The following is a 15,717-nucleotide window of genomic DNA, read 5'->3' on the forward strand; positions in this document are numbered from 1 at the left end:
AGAGAAAGAAGAACAAAAAAAACCCCAAAGTTAGCAGAAGGAAAGAAATCATAAAGATCAGATCAGAAATAAATGAAAAAGAAATGAAGGAAACAATAGCAAAGATCAATAAAACTAAAAGCTGGTTCTTTGAGAAGATAAACAAAATTGATAAACCATTAGCCAGACACATGAAGAAAAAAAGGAGAAGACTCAAATCAACAGAATTAGAAATGAAAAAGGAGAAGTAACAACTGACACTGCAGAAATACAAAGGATCATGAGAAATTACTACAAGCAAGTATATGCCAATAAAATGGACAACCTGGAAGAAACAGACAAATTCTTAGAAAAGCACAACCTTCTGAGACTGAACCAGGGAGAAATAGAAAATATAAACAGACCAGTCACAAGCACTGAAATTGAAACTGTGATTAAAAATCTTCCAAAAAAACAAAAGCCCAGGACCAGATGGCTTCACAGGCAAATTCTATCAAACATTTAGAGAAGAGATAACACCTGTCCTTCTCAAACTCTTCCAAAATATAGTAGAGGGAGGAACACTCCCAAACTCATTCTATGAGGCCACCATCACCCTGATACCAAAACCAGACAAAGATGTCACAAAGAAAGAAAACTACAGGCCAATATCACTGATGACATAGATGCAAAACTCCTCAACAAAATACTAGCAAACAGAATCCAATAGCACAATAAAAGGATCATATACCATGATCAACTGGGGTTTATCCAAGGAATGCAAGGATTCTTCAATATATGCAGATCAATCAATGTGATGCACCATATTAACAAACTGAAGGATAAAAACCATATGATCATATCAATAGATGCAGAAAAAGCTTTTGACAAAATTCAACACCCATTTATGATAAAAATCCTCCAGAAAGGAGGCATAGAGGAAACTTACCTTAACTTAATAAAGACCATATATGACAAACCCACAGCCAACAGTGTTCACAATGGTGAAAAACTGAAACCATTTCCATTAAGATCAGGAACAAGATAAGGTCGCCCACTCTCACCCCTGTTATTCAACATAGTTTTGGAAGCTTTAGCCACAGCAGTCAGAGAAGTAAAAGAAATAAAGGAACCCAAATTGGAAAAGAAGTAAAGCTGCCACTGTTTGCAGATGACATGATACTATACATAGAGATTCCTAAAGATGCTACTAGAAAATTACTAGAGCTAATCAATGAATTTGGTAAAGTAACAGGATACAAAATTAATGCAGAGAAATCTCTTGCGTTCCTATACACTAATGATGAAAAATCTGAAAGAGAAATTAAGGAAACACTCCCATTTACCATTGCAACAAAAAGAATAAAATACCTAGGAATAAACCTACCGAAGGAGGTAAAAGACCTGTATGCAGAAAACTATAAGACACTGATGAAAGAAATTAAATATGATACAAACAGATGGAGAGATGTATCATGTTCTTGGATGGGAAGAATCAACATTATGAAAATGACTATACTACCCAAAGCAATCTACAGATTCAATGGAATCCCTATCAAATTACCAATGGCATTTTTCACAGAATTAGAACAAAAAATTTCCCAATCTGTACGGAAACACAAAAGACGCTGAATAGCCAAAGCAATCTTGAGAAAGAAAAACAGAGCTGGAGGAATCAGGCTCCCTGACTTCAGACTACACTACAAAGCTACAGTAATCAAGACAGTATGATACTGGCACAAAAACAGAAATATAGATCAATGGAACAGAAGAGAAAGCCCAGAGATAAACCCATGCACATATGGTCACCTTACCTTTGATAGAAGAGACAAGAATATACAATGGAGAAAAGACAGCCTCTTCAACAAGTGGTGCTGGGAAAACTGGACAGCTACATGAAAAAGAATGAAATTAGAACACTTCCTAATACCATATATAAAAATAAACTCAAAATGGATCAAAGACATAAATGTAGGCCAGACAATATAAAACTCTTAGAGGAAAACATAGGAAGAACACTCTTTGACATAAATCACAGCAAGATCCTTTTTGACCGACCTCCTAGAGAAATGGAAATAAAAACAAAAGTGAACAAATGGGACCTAATGAAACTTAAAATCTTTTGCACAGCAAAGGAAACCATAAACAGGACGAAAAGACAACCCTCAGGATAGGAGAAAATATTTGCAAATGAAGCAACTGACAAAGGATTAATCTCCAAAATATATAAGTAGCACAAGCAGCTCAATATCAAAAAAACAAACAACACGATCCAAAAATGGGCAGAAGACCTAAATAGACATTTCTCCAAAGAAGATATACAAATTGCCAGCAAACAAACAAAAGGATGCTCAACATCACTAATCATTAGAGAAATGCAAATCAAAACTACAATGAGATATCACCTCACACCGGTCAGAACAGCCATCATCAAAAAGTCTACAGACAATAAATGCTGGAGAGGCTGTGGAGAAAAGGGAACCCTCTTGCACTGTTGGTGGGAATGTAAATAGATAGAGCCACTATGGAGAACAGTATGGAGGTTCCTTAAAAAACTAAAAATAGAACTACCATACGACCCAGCAATCCCACTACTGGGCATATGCCCTGAGAAAACCATAATTCAAAGAGTCATGTACCACAATGTTCATTGCAGCACTATTTACAATAGCCAGGACATGGAAGCAGCCTAAGTGTCCATCGACAGAGGAATGGATAAAGAAGATGTGGCACGTATATACAATGGAATATTACTCAGCCATAGATAGAAACGAAATTGAGTTATTTGTAGTGAGGTGGATGGACCTCGAGTCAGTCATACAGAGTGAAGTAAGTCAGAAAGAGAAAAACAAATACCGTATGCTAACACATATATATGGAATCTAAAAAAAAAGGAAAAATGGTTTGATGAACCTAGGGGTAGGACAGAAATAAAGATGCAGATGTAGAGAATGGACTTGAGCACACAGGGAGGGGCAAGTGTAAGCTGGGACGAACTGAGAGAGTAGCATTGAAATACATACAGTACAAAATGTAAAATAGACAGCTAGTGGGAAGCGGCTGCATCGCACAGGGAGATCACCTCGGTACTTTGTGACCTAGAGGTGTGGGATAAGGGAGGGTGGGAGGGATACGCAAGATGGAGGGGATATGGGGATATATGTATACATATTGCTGATTCACTTTGTTATACAGCAGAAACTAACACAACATTATAAAGCAATTATACTCCAATAAAGATGTTAAAAAAAAAAGAATGAAATAATGCCATCTGCAGCAACATGGATGGACCTAGAGATTATCATATTAAGTGAAGTAAGTCAGAAAAAGAAAGACAAATATCATATGATATCACTTACATGTATAATCTAAAATATGATACAAATGAACTTATTTACAAAACAGAAACAGACTCACAGACATAGAAAACAAACTTATGGTTAACAAAGGGGGAAAGGGATAAATTAGGAGTTTGGGATTAGCAGATACAAACTACTATATATAAAATAGATAAACAATAAGGTCCTACTCTGTAGCACAGGGAACTATATCCAACAATAAACCATACTGGAGAATTATATATATATATATATATATATATATATATATATATATATCTGACACAACATTGTAAATTAACTATACGTCAATTAAAAAAATTTTTTTTAAATAGTCATGGAATCTGTCCTCATGATATTTACAATTGCGAGAAAAAGTGGAATACTGTCTAGCCTCTTTTTAAATTTATTCATTCAATAAATATTAATTGAACTAGGACTACTGGTGGCACTTTATTTTCATCAGTAAATAATACAGCTTCATGCCCTCATGAAACCTTCGGTTTAGTAGGGATAGATAGACAATAAACACAATAAATGTGTGAATTATATGGTATAGTCAAGGGAGGTAAGTGGTGTGGATAAAAAGCAATAGTTGAGCAGGGTAAGAAGGGGGATCAGGAGGGAGGGAGGTGTGCAGGGCCAGGATGCAGCTTTTAGTAGAGAGATCAGCACCCTGAGACGATGTTTGACCAAAGACTTGGAAGAGGTGCGGGGGCCATTCCCTCAGATACCTGGAGGAAGACCAGCCGTGACTAAGGCTTTCAGGTGGGACCATGCCTGGTGTGTTCCAGGAAGGAGAGGAGGCAAGTGTGGCTGGAGAGGGTCCATAGGAGAGGTGAGAGTAATAGGAAACGAGATCAGAGAGCAAATGGGAGCAAGTCGTGACAGACCTTGGACTGCTTAAGAACTTGGGCTTTAAGCTGAGAGAAGGAGGGAGCCAGGGAGGGGTTTTAGCAGAGGTGTGACATGATTCACCCGACTTGCCTTTCACTCCACCTTTTTGTCAGAAGAGACTGAAGGGGGCAAATAGAGAGGCGAGGAGACCTCCTGCTAGAATAAGATGGGAGAAGGATCTGCTGCCCTGATGAGGTGAGAGGAGTGGAGACAGGGATGTGAGAGGAGAGAGTGAGGTGACAGATGCTGAGTAGTTTTGGAAGGTGCAACGGGACTTACTGACAGAGTGGACTGTGGTATGAAGAAAGGGAGGAGCTGAGGACGACTCCAAGGCTTTTGACCTTTTGGAAGGAAGGAATTTTCACCAGTTGAGATAAAAGGTGGCAGGAGGAGCGTGTTTTAGGGAAAAAATGGAGCTCAGCTTTGGGCATGTTGGGCTTAAGGTGTTTAGCAGAGTATCAAGAATAGGTCTGGAGCTGGGTGAAAATCTGGGCTGGAGGTATAAATTTGGAAGTGGCATCACATAAGATTTTTTACTGCATATGATTAAATATGAAAACATGGATGTTGTTCTAACAAGACAAAATTATGTGGAGCAAAAGCTGAGTTTCTCTTTCACTCTCTTACTCCAAACCTACGACCTTTTCCAACAGTAACATTATTAAGGAGCTAGTATGTGTTAAGAAATGAAAAATGTCTTCAGAACGTACAATCTGCCATATCGGAGAACCAGAACCAACAGTTGTTTTTCAGTTTCACATGCATTTTATCACACAAGCAAAGGTGCTTTATAATTGTTCAAGCATTTATGCATAGTTTTTTCCCCATATCTCTATATCTTCCCTTTACTTACACAGTAATGTAATTTCCAGAATGGCCATCTTCCACCATTATGGTGGCGAAGTAACAGAATTTCACATCTGTTTGGAATAAACAATATACTTGGATTTGCATGCCTTTTCTTATGAAATTAAACTGATTTTTAATTGGTCTTATCTTGCAATTTTTTCTTTATCCATCTGGAATGTGCCTGAGCTAAGCGGTACCATCCATTTGAGAAATATCATTGATTATAAAGTACAGGATACACTTTAAGCACTGTAGTAACAATTCTCTAGACTCTAGGCTTTCATCCCTAAAATAGAACAGTTTCTGTACCTTCCATTAGGAAAAGATAACCTTCAGAATGTGAACTAATGCATTTCTGTTTTGTTGAGTTGGCAATTACTCTGTGTAAGGAAAGTAATGATGACTCCTAAAATAACCAGTGTATGAGTTTAGATCATCATCTGTAATAAAACTCAATAGTCTTTCTAGTCTTAGGAGTTCACTGTTTCTTCCCTGAAATCAAAGAGAAAAAAATTAATTGAAAAAGAAAAACAAATCACACCCACTTCAGTTTGATTTTTTGGCAGAGTTCTGTCTCCAAGAACATGTATCAGAAACCTCCACACCTAGATTGACACATGGTTTATCCCAATCAGCTGCTTGTTATGCAGCTATTGCATCCATCATGGTATCCAGTAAATAGGAAAAAAATAAGAAAGAGTAAGGCACGAGTTCTCAAGAAGCTCACAGTTCCACTAAGCCAATAAAAATTTAGCTTTAGGGAAAAAATATCACTGTGAATGATTCTCAAGCCAACTGAACCAAGGTATTCTGCTGTTGAAAAAAACTGATGAATGAATGTTCTCAATTGAAAGCTTGCTCTATGAATTTTTCTTGAATCTTTAGCACTAACCACTGTCTTTTTCTAGACAGATCCAGCACATAGCAAAGTGAATAAGGACCAGAAGCAATAGCAGAAAAACTGAGGCTCAGCCAATCACATTCAATTCAACTTGATTTTTATAGACACATGAGCTCCTACTTGTGATTTTAGTTTCCATCCATTTTTGCTGACAAAAATGTTCTTATTTGCAAGATCAAACAAAACACATCAAAATTACATGGTGCCCTGCAAAGAACCATGTCACCTGAACAAATCTGAAATCATATTCTGTAGGTTTTGCTCTTCATGTGCAAATGGGCTCAAAGGACAAAGCAAGAGTCATATCAGACTTCTCTTTCCTCCTCCTCCTCTCCCTCCCCCCATCTCCCTCCTTTCCTTCTCCTCCAGTGGTAGTTTGCCTCTGGGTTCTCTCATACCATCCTTCCTTTGCATTCCACTTGCCAACCACCCCAGTTCATACCAGAACAACCATAATAACCTTCAAACTGATTCCCTTCCTATAATCCCTGCCCACTCAAATCCAGCACATTCCCGTCTCATAGACTCACCTTTCTTCAACACAGATTTTTGTCAAGCCCTTTGCCTGTTCAAAAATGTTTACTGATTTCTTATTCCCCATTTAATAATGTCCAAAAGTCTTAGAGTCAGAATCAAAGCCTCCAAAATAAAACAATTTCTAGCATTTGGTTACTATTTGAATGCAAAGTTTCACATACACATGGCTATGTTCAACCAAGTGCTCAAGAGAAATTTGGCAAAAGATTTTTCACATCAGTGGAAATGAATAGCTGGCTCTCCTTTAGGAAGTGGTGTTGCCTACCTAAACTTGCTTTTTGTTTCCTTAAGGAACAAAGGGTGATTTATCTTGACATCTATGGATGAATATCAGCATTTCCATCACTTAGAAATGATCAGTTACTCTTTTTTTGAATTGTCCTGTCACTGGAGGTTTACTGGAATCAAAGACAAATGTGTTTATCAGGGCTGTTGAAAATCATAGTGGCCAGGACTGGAAAACTTGATACTTGCTTTCAAAAGAAAATATGGCTGGTATAGTTATTTCATAGAGCCCTGACATTGCGTGTCTCTTATATTGTTTGCTATTAATTATAGGATTTAAAATATCTTCTACAAGAGCCTAAAAAGATGAACTTTATGCTAAATGAGTATCACCTCTCTAGGGTGGCATGATAGAGTACCACTCTGTTCTTTATATGTTGTTTTACATTTTATTTTTTAATACATGTTACCTTTAGAATCTGGAAAAAAAGATGTCTATTTTAAACAAGAAACTAAAGTTTTCTTCAAAATTCATATGAACAGTTAACTTTGAAATTTGGTATTTGTCGGATACTTGAAATTGGCTGTACTGGCTTGTCCCCTCTAATGAATTAATTTCTGAATGGCATCTCAGTACCTATTAGAAATAGCCAACAGACTCAGAGCTCAGCAATGGGAGTTTGTTCATTCAATCCAATCGTTATTGACTAATTTGCATTTTAGAATGCTAATTCAACTATTACTTAGTCATTCCACAAAACTGTCCAATAGGAAAGATGAATGTAATTAACCCTGCTTAAAAGTGGGACCAGCCAACGGAGCCCCATAGAGGAAGCCGATTCCCCCAGGTATGCAGTCATAACTGCCGGGAATCATGCCACATTTCAGGGCCACCACACATCCAGTAAGACACCCAAGAGCAAGATTGTTTTTAAATAGCTCCAACATTTCTATTTCATAAGCACTTGGGTTTAGATTTGCTCAAACTCTACAGCATTGATCAGCCTTGCAAACCTTTCTAAATGTAACATTGGGTCTATCCAGCCACTTCTCATGGCAACCCAAATATAAAACGTGCAGCAGTGTAGATACGCTTTTAAAATGTTCACAAACTCCCCCAAATATACTAACAGAAGTATCACAGTGACAAGGTGATAATCAGATGAGAAATAGATATTCAATATCCAGTATGCACAGGGCTCTGTGCTGGAGCTATGTACAGGGATAGGGGCAAGAAATCAGACACCGACAACTCTATTTTTGCTCTAAGGCACTTATAGTTTGATAAAGAAACCAGTCAAGTACATATAAAACTTAAGATACTATAGAAAAAATTTCAAATGTATTTACTTTCAATTTTAGAATAAGCATCTTTTTTATTTTTAATAGTCACTTTATTTAAGCTTAAGGCACAGCACTTAGCGCACACGTTACTTTAGAAGGTTGGAAATCTTCCGGGAATTGACCCCGAAATTATTTACTGCATTATTTAGAGAATGCTGATGAACTCTCTCTTTCAAGAAGGAAAGTATGGAAGCACAATAAACCTAAGAGAAAACGTTTTGAAAAACTAAGCATGTTTCTAGCTGACCGTGGAAGGATGACACATGTAATGAATCAGTGTGTTATCAGTTACCACTACTGTATGCCATCACATGTAGTAATTGTCTATGCTCTTCTTCACATACACACAAGCACACACACACACCGCAATCAAACATATATGCTTGTTCCTGTTTTTTAACGTATTTATTGGAGTATAATTGCTTTACAATGGTGTGTTAGCTTCTGCTGTATCTCAAAGTGAATCAGCTATACATATATGTATATCCCCATATCCCCTCCCTCTTGCATCTCCCTCCCACCAGCCCTATCCCATGCCTCTAGGTGCTTCCCACTAGCTATCTATTTTACATTTGGTAGTGTATATATGTCCTTACCACTCTCTCACTTCATCCCAGCTTACCCTTCCCCGTCCCCGTGTTCCCAAGTCCATTCTCTACGTCTGCATCTTTATTCCTGTCTGGTCCCTATGTTCTTCAGAACATTTTTTTTTTGATTCCGTATATATGTGTTAGCATATTGCATTTGTTTTCCTCTTTCTGACTTACTTCACTCTGTATGACTGACTTGAGGTCCATCCACCTCACCACAAATAAATCAATTTCATTTCTCTTTATGGCTGAGTAATATTCCATTGTATATATGTGCCACATCTTTATCCATTCATCTGTTGATGGACACTTAGGCTGCTTCCATGTCCTGGCTATTGTGAATAGTGCTGCAATGAACATTGTGGTACATGACTCTTTTTGAATTATGGTTTTCTCAGGGTATATGCCCAGTAGTGAGATTGCTGGCTCATATGGTAGTTCTCTTTTTAGTTTTTTAAGGAACCTCCATACTGTTCTCCATAGTGGCTCTATCTATTTACATTCCCACCAACAGTGCAAGAGGCTTCCCTTATCTCCAGACCCTCTCCAGCATTTATTGTCTGTAGACTTTTTGATGATGGCCATTCTGACCAGTGTGAGGTGATACCTCATTGTAGTTTTGATTTGCATTTCTCTACTGATTAGTGATGTCGAGCATCCTTTCATGTGTTTGTTGGCAATCTGTATATCTTCTTTGGAGAAATGTCTGTTTCGGTCTTCTGCCCATTTTTTTATTAGGTTGTTTGTTTCTTTGATATTGAGCTGCATGTGCTGCTTATATATTTTGGAGATTAATCCTTTATCAGTTGCTTCATTTGCAAATATTTTCTCCCATCTTAAGGGTTGTCTTTTTGTCTTGTTTATGGTTTCCTTTGCTGTGCAAAAGATTTTAAGTTTCATTAGGTCCCATTTGCTTATTTTTGTTTTTATTTCCATTTCTCTAGGAGGTGGGTCAAAAAGGATCTTGCTGTAATTTATGTCGTAGAGTGTTCTGCCTATGTTTTCCTCTAAGAGTTTTATAGTGTCTGGCCTTACATTTAGGTCTTTAATCCATTTTGAGTTTATTTTTGTGTATGGTATTAGGAAGTGTTCTAATTTCATTCTTTTACGTGTAGCTGTCCAGTTTTCCCAGCACCACTTGTTGAAGAGGTTGTCTTTTCTCCATTGTATATTCTTGTCTCCTTTATCAAAGATAAGTTGACCATATGTGCGTGGGTTTATCTCTGGGCTTTCTCTTCTGTTCCATTGATCTATATTTCTGTTTTTGTGCCAGTACCATACTGTCTTGATTACTGTAGCTTTGTAGTATAGTCTGAAGTCAGGGAGCCTGATTCCTCCAGCTCTGTTTTTCTTTCTCAAGATTGCTTTGGCTATTCAGCGTATTTTGTGTTTCCATACAAATTGGGAAATTTTTTGTTCTAGTTCTGTGAAAAATGCCATTGGTAGTTTGATAGGGATTCCATTGAATCTGTAGACTGCTGCAGTCATTTTCACAGTGTTCATTCTTCCCATCCAAGAACATGGTATATCTCTCCATCTGTTTGTATCATCTTTAATTTCTTTCATCAGTGTCTTATAGTTTTCTGCATACAGGTCTTATGTCTCCTTAGGTAGGTTTATTCCTAGGTATTTTATTCTTTTTGTTGCAATGGTAAATGGGAGTGTTTCCTTAATTTCTCTTTCAGATTTTTCATCATTAGTGTATAGGAATGCAAGAGATTTCTCTGCATTAATTTTGTATCCTGCTACTTTACCAAATTCATTGATTAGCTCTAGTAGTTTTCTGGTAGCATCTCTAGGATTCTCTATGTATAATATCATGCCATTTGCAAAGAGTGACAGTTTTACTTCTTCTTTTCCAATTTGGATTCCTTTATTTCTTTTTCTTCTCTGACTGCTGTGGCTAAAGCTTCCAAAACTATGTTGAATAATAGGGGTGAGACTGGGCAACCTTGTCTTGTTCCTTATCTTAGTGGAAATGGTTTCAGTTTTTCACCACTGAGAACAATGTTGGCTGTGGGTTTGTCATATACAGCCTTTATTATGTTGAGGTAAGTTCCCTCTATGCCTCCTTTCTGGAGGTTTTTTATCATAAATGGGTGTTGAATTTTGTCAAAAGCTTTTTCTGCATCTATTGAGATGATCATATGGTTTTTCTCCTTCAATTTGTTAATATGGTGTATCACACTGACTGATTTGCATATACTGAAGAATCCTTGCATTCCTGGAATAAACCCTACTTGATCATGGTGTATGTTCCTTTTATTGTGCTATTGGATTCTGTTTGCTAGTATTTTGTTGAGGATTTTTTCATCTGTGTTCATCAGTGATATTGGCTTGTAGTTTTCTTTTTTTGTGACACCTTTGTCTGGTTTTGGTATCAGGGTGACGGTGGCCTCATAGAATGAGTTTGGGAGTGTTCCTCCCTCTGTTATATTTTGGAAGACCTGGACTTGATTGACTATTTCCTTTTCCATATTAGGGAAGTTTTCAACTATAATCTCTTCAAATATTTTCTCAGTCCCTTTCTTTTACTCTTCTTCTTCTGGGACCCCTATAATTTGAATGTTAGTGCATTTAATGTTGTCCCAGAGGTCTCTGAGACTGTCCTCAATTCTTTTCATTCTTTTTTGTTTATTCTGCTCTGTGGTAGTTATTTCCACTATTTTATCTTATAGGTCACTTATCCTTTCTTCTGCATCAGTTATTCTGCTATTGATTCCTTCTAGAGAATTTTTAAATTTCATTTACTGTGTTGTTCATCACTGTTTGTTTGCTCTTTAGTTTTTCTAGGTCCTTGTTAAACGTTTCTTGTATTTTCTCCATTCTATTTCCAAGATATTGGATCATCTTTACTATCATTACTCTGAATTCTTTTTCAGGTTGACTGCCTATTTCCTCTTCATTTGTTTGCTCTGGTGGGTTTTTACCTTGCTCCTTCATCTGCTGCATATTTCTCTGTCTTCTCATTTTGCTTAACTTACTGTGTTTGGGGTTTCCTTTTCACAGGCTGCAGGTTTGTACTTCCCATATTTTTTGGTGTCTGCCCCCAGTGGGTAAGGTTGGTTCAGTGGGTTGTGTAGGCTTCCTGTTGGAGGGGACTGGTGCCTGTTTTCTGATGGATGAGGCTGTATCTTGTCTTTCTGGTGGACAGAACCACGTCTAGTGGTGTGTTTTGGGGTGTCTGTGAACTTAGTATGATTTTAGGCACCCTCTCTGCTAATGGGTGGGGTTGTGTTCCTGTCTTGCTAGTTGTTTGGCATGGGGTGTCCAGCACTGGGGCTTAATGGACGTTGAGTGGATCTGGGTCTTGGTGTTGAGATGGAGATCTCTGGGAGATCTCTTGCCATTTGATATTACATGGAGCCGGGAGGTCTCTGGTGGACCAGTGTCCTGAACTCGGCTCTCCCACCTCAGAGGCTCAGGCCTGACACCTGGCCAGAGCACCAAGACTCTGTCAGCCACTCGGACAGGTACGTGGGGAGTTTCTTGCCTTTTGGGAAGTCTGAGGTCTTCTGCCAGCGTTCAGTAGGAGTGTAGATGTATTTTTGATGTATTTGTGGGGAGGAAGGTGATCTCCATGTCTTACTCCTCTGCCACCTTCAGATGGTTGAATCTCATTCAAAGATTCAATGCTTACAACTTTACATCCTCCAAATCCAGCAAAAATCACTTTCAATGGAAACCCACTGCACAATCGCTTAGGATTATTTTCTGTTGTCTGAAACTCTTCTTGTGCAAGTCTTCTGGAACTGCTGCACAGAGCCTACTTCCATCTCAGCAGAAAGCCCATTCTAGACTCTCTTGTGACTCACACTGCAGGCCTCTAACTTCTCAACCATCCTGGTTAATAAGGAGCCAATGAGGCAGAAACTGAGAAATGTGAGTCCCTCGTGGTCAGCACTATGATGGCACTCTCCTGGCCTTAAGACTCTTCAATGATCCTTTCTCTGGGTCCTTTCCAGTTGGGCCTGGGTTTTTTCTCATGCTTATTGTTTTTAATGGAAGAGCATTCTCAGTACCTCTCAAATGAATGAAAATCCTGTTTATGTTCTTGTCTGCCCCAGTTTAAGGCTTCACAAGGATTTATTCTTGTTTTAAGCACACACAGACTGTCCCAATTCCCTGTTTTTGGCTGGCGGAGCCTCTTCAGAGCACTTTAGGGGCAAATGGCTCTTTCTCCCTTGATCCCAGGGGAGAGTCAAAATGAAAATAACAGACTTAGGTGACCCAAGCTCCTTCACATTACCTCCGACTTCTCATTCAAAGTAGTGCTTTGGGCGACAGGTGGAGTTATAATTATAGATGAGAAAAAAACCACATCAGCAGCTGTTGCTCCTGTTTGTTCCCGGCTATCACTGTCACCAGTGGACAAATTGGCATAAACAGTTCTCCAGACTCCGCATGAACGAAGGGTGAGCCGAGAGTACAACATCGACCCGAAGGCACCTCTGCAGGGGGAGCCTGGAGATTGTCTTTCCTGTCGGAGACTCCAAACCAAACAAATAGGTTAGTGCACCGAGTATACCTATGCATTTTACCTCTGACCTCTACTCGATGTGATCTTGGTTTTTCTGACAGAGCTGTAACAGAAGGGTGAACTGTTAAAGGAAAGAGAGTTATTTAAGGACTGTTATTCAAAAGTCCAGTGCCCGTGAGAACAAATTATGAAATGGGTTTAATTTATTATGCTCCTCTCCCAGTTTTGGCTGTATTCACATTAGACAAAGAGACAAAGTGAAAATGGAAAAATGAAACTGCTTTTGTGGCCTGAGTTCCAACCTTTCGTAATGATACCTACTTTTGCCAAAAAAATCTCTGGTTTCTTTGTTAAAATCAGTAGTTGAAGCCTTAGGCTGGTGATTAGAAAAAAAAAATACCACTCCAGAATATAGTTCCAGAGTTTCACTTTTTTTTTTTTTTTTTTTTTTTTTTTTAGGGAAACTAGGCAAATGAGAATTGGGTTTTTTCTCTACCTCTGAATAAAGACAGAAAATGTCCTTGTTTATGATAAAATGTGTAGGCTACTTTGTATAAGAAATCTGCTATAGGATTTATTACTTATGTCTAGTATAGTTCTACCTAAAAACTCGATAATTTCAGTCTAAGTAGCTCTATAAGACTCCTCATAGATCCTTTTGAAAGCAAAAGGTTTCAAAGAAATTTCACGTTCTCTGTGTATGCTTTGTGTCAGAAAGCTGTGGAGCAGGATTTTCAAACAAAGATTAGCTTTGGGGCATCTTCTCAAAACCTGAATGTCTTGGTGAAGATCAATGGAATTCCAGAGAATCCACTAAAAACTAGGCTTTGGGGCCCAGTTCTCAACCCACCCACATCCATGGAACAGTCCAGGTGGAAAGAGTCCTAAATAAGGGCCTCATTTTTTCAGCTCCAAACAGAAGGTGCCCCATCCCTAAGCATATTATGTGGGACTTTTCAATGGGAAAATGCACCTTACTCAGTATCACTGTGGCCCGACGTTTTGTCTACCTTGTGAAGTGCACAGATTGCTAACTATGCACACAGAGCTCCACTAGAGAGACAATTAAATTAAAACAACCAAAAGTAACCCATCAATTAAATTCCCACAAGGGGCTGGCTTCTCCTGATTTCTAAGAGAGCCATAACTTTCTTTTAGGAAATTTAAGGGTGAAGTAAATACCTCTTTACACATTTTAGCAAATAAAGCCCCAAACAATAAGTGTGACCACTGCTTTTGAAAAGGTCAATTAATATAGCATATCAATACCTTAGCTCTTCCCATGGATTCAGAAAATATATGATAGATCATAATACACCATCTCTCATATATCTCATTTAGTCATTCAAATATTTATTGAGTAATGGCTATATAATCTCAAAATATTTAGAAATGAAGGCAAGCTTAAGATTTCTAATATTTCTTTTTCCAGACACTCCTTTCTTCCCTTTTTCTACTAAAAGATTTAGCACTGAGTTGGTGGTTATCTCCAAATTCCAAATTGTTCAAGCTGAGAAAGGCAAAAAGTAGAGATGGTTGACTGGTTGCTGGTTAGGGTTTCTTTTGAGATACAGATTTATGCTCTGTCTTAAACATTGCTTTTCACTTGTGTGTTGTCTTCTTGCTCTTCTAGAAAAAAAAGAAAAACTATCCAAGATGACTGTCACTTACTCCAGTAAAGTAGCAAATGCGACTTTTTTTGGATTTCATAGGTTACTCCTCAAGTGGAGAGGCAGCATCTACAAACTACTATACAGGGAATTTATTGTTTTTGCTGTACTTTACACAGCAATAAGTTTTATGTACAGGTACTTTCCTTTGCACGTGTCCTTAAATGGCCATTAGATAGCATATATGAATACAGTCTCAAAAATCCAAGCCCTTTGGCTGCCGCTGATTTTTGCATTATGTAACCTCCTCCCTTGCATGATCCTCTCTTGCCTACTTCTCCCCAGGACTGGGTATTTTAATCCACACCTAACGATTTTTAGGATGTTAAATAGACTCTAACCGTCATGTTCAGGTGGCTCTCATTCCAGCCCCACTTTAATTGGTCATGATGAGGTATTAGTTGTGCTTCAAGAATTTTGCTATAGGCATAAAATGAAAGATTTATACCTAGAACCTCACTAAGTGATGATTTTGAATGGCAAAGTCCACAGACAAATAATTATTTGTGCTTCTCTGAACTATGTTATGCATAGTTTGAGTTTCTGATTTGACAGCTTGCAGCGACTACCTACATAGTTAACATGTTCGTGAATAGTGTGTATCAGGCAACTTTCCTTCCTCTTTCCTGGAATGACGAAATCTTATCCAAGTTGGTGCCCCCAATGTTACCAATATCTCAATTAAAGAAAAGGCCTGAAAACTAATTTATTTTCTTTATATCTTCTGAGTTCAGGGCACATTATATTCATAAAAGACGTTTATTCTTTATAACCTCACAAACTTTGCCTGTCTGACTGACAGGAAATATGAGTAACATCATGTCCAAGAAATACTTTTATAACTAAAAATTATAGTCTTAATAAAATTGTATCAGTATTATAAAAGGGAAGCTTGATTAGTTTTTTTAATTAATATTGATTGCATACA

General features: G+C 38.0%; 2 protein-coding genes across 2 annotated transcripts in view; one reads left to right on the top strand and one right to left on the bottom strand.

Annotated features, from left to right (window-relative positions):
- The window catches only part of RAB3IP (RAB3A interacting protein), a 168,826-nt gene that overhangs the window by 86,865 nt on the left and 66,244 nt on the right, over positions 1-15,717 (bottom strand). The window lies entirely within an intron of this gene.
- Positions 13,060-15,717, top strand: part of BEST3 (bestrophin 3) — a 43,048-nt gene continuing 40,390 nt past the window's right edge. The window contains exons 1-2 of the mRNA XM_032645053.1: positions 13,060-13,152; positions 14,762-14,927. Coding sequence (XP_032500944.1) covers positions 14,776-14,927 — 152 coding nt within the window. The 5' untranslated portion in view covers positions 13,060-13,152; positions 14,762-14,775. The remainder of the gene's footprint in view (positions 13,153-14,761; positions 14,928-15,717) is intronic.

Source organism: Phocoena sinus, chromosome 10 (assembly GCF_008692025.1).
Source record: "Phocoena sinus isolate mPhoSin1 chromosome 10, mPhoSin1.pri, whole genome shotgun sequence".
Classification (NCBI taxonomy): Eukaryota; Metazoa; Chordata; class Mammalia; order Artiodactyla; family Phocoenidae; genus Phocoena; species Phocoena sinus.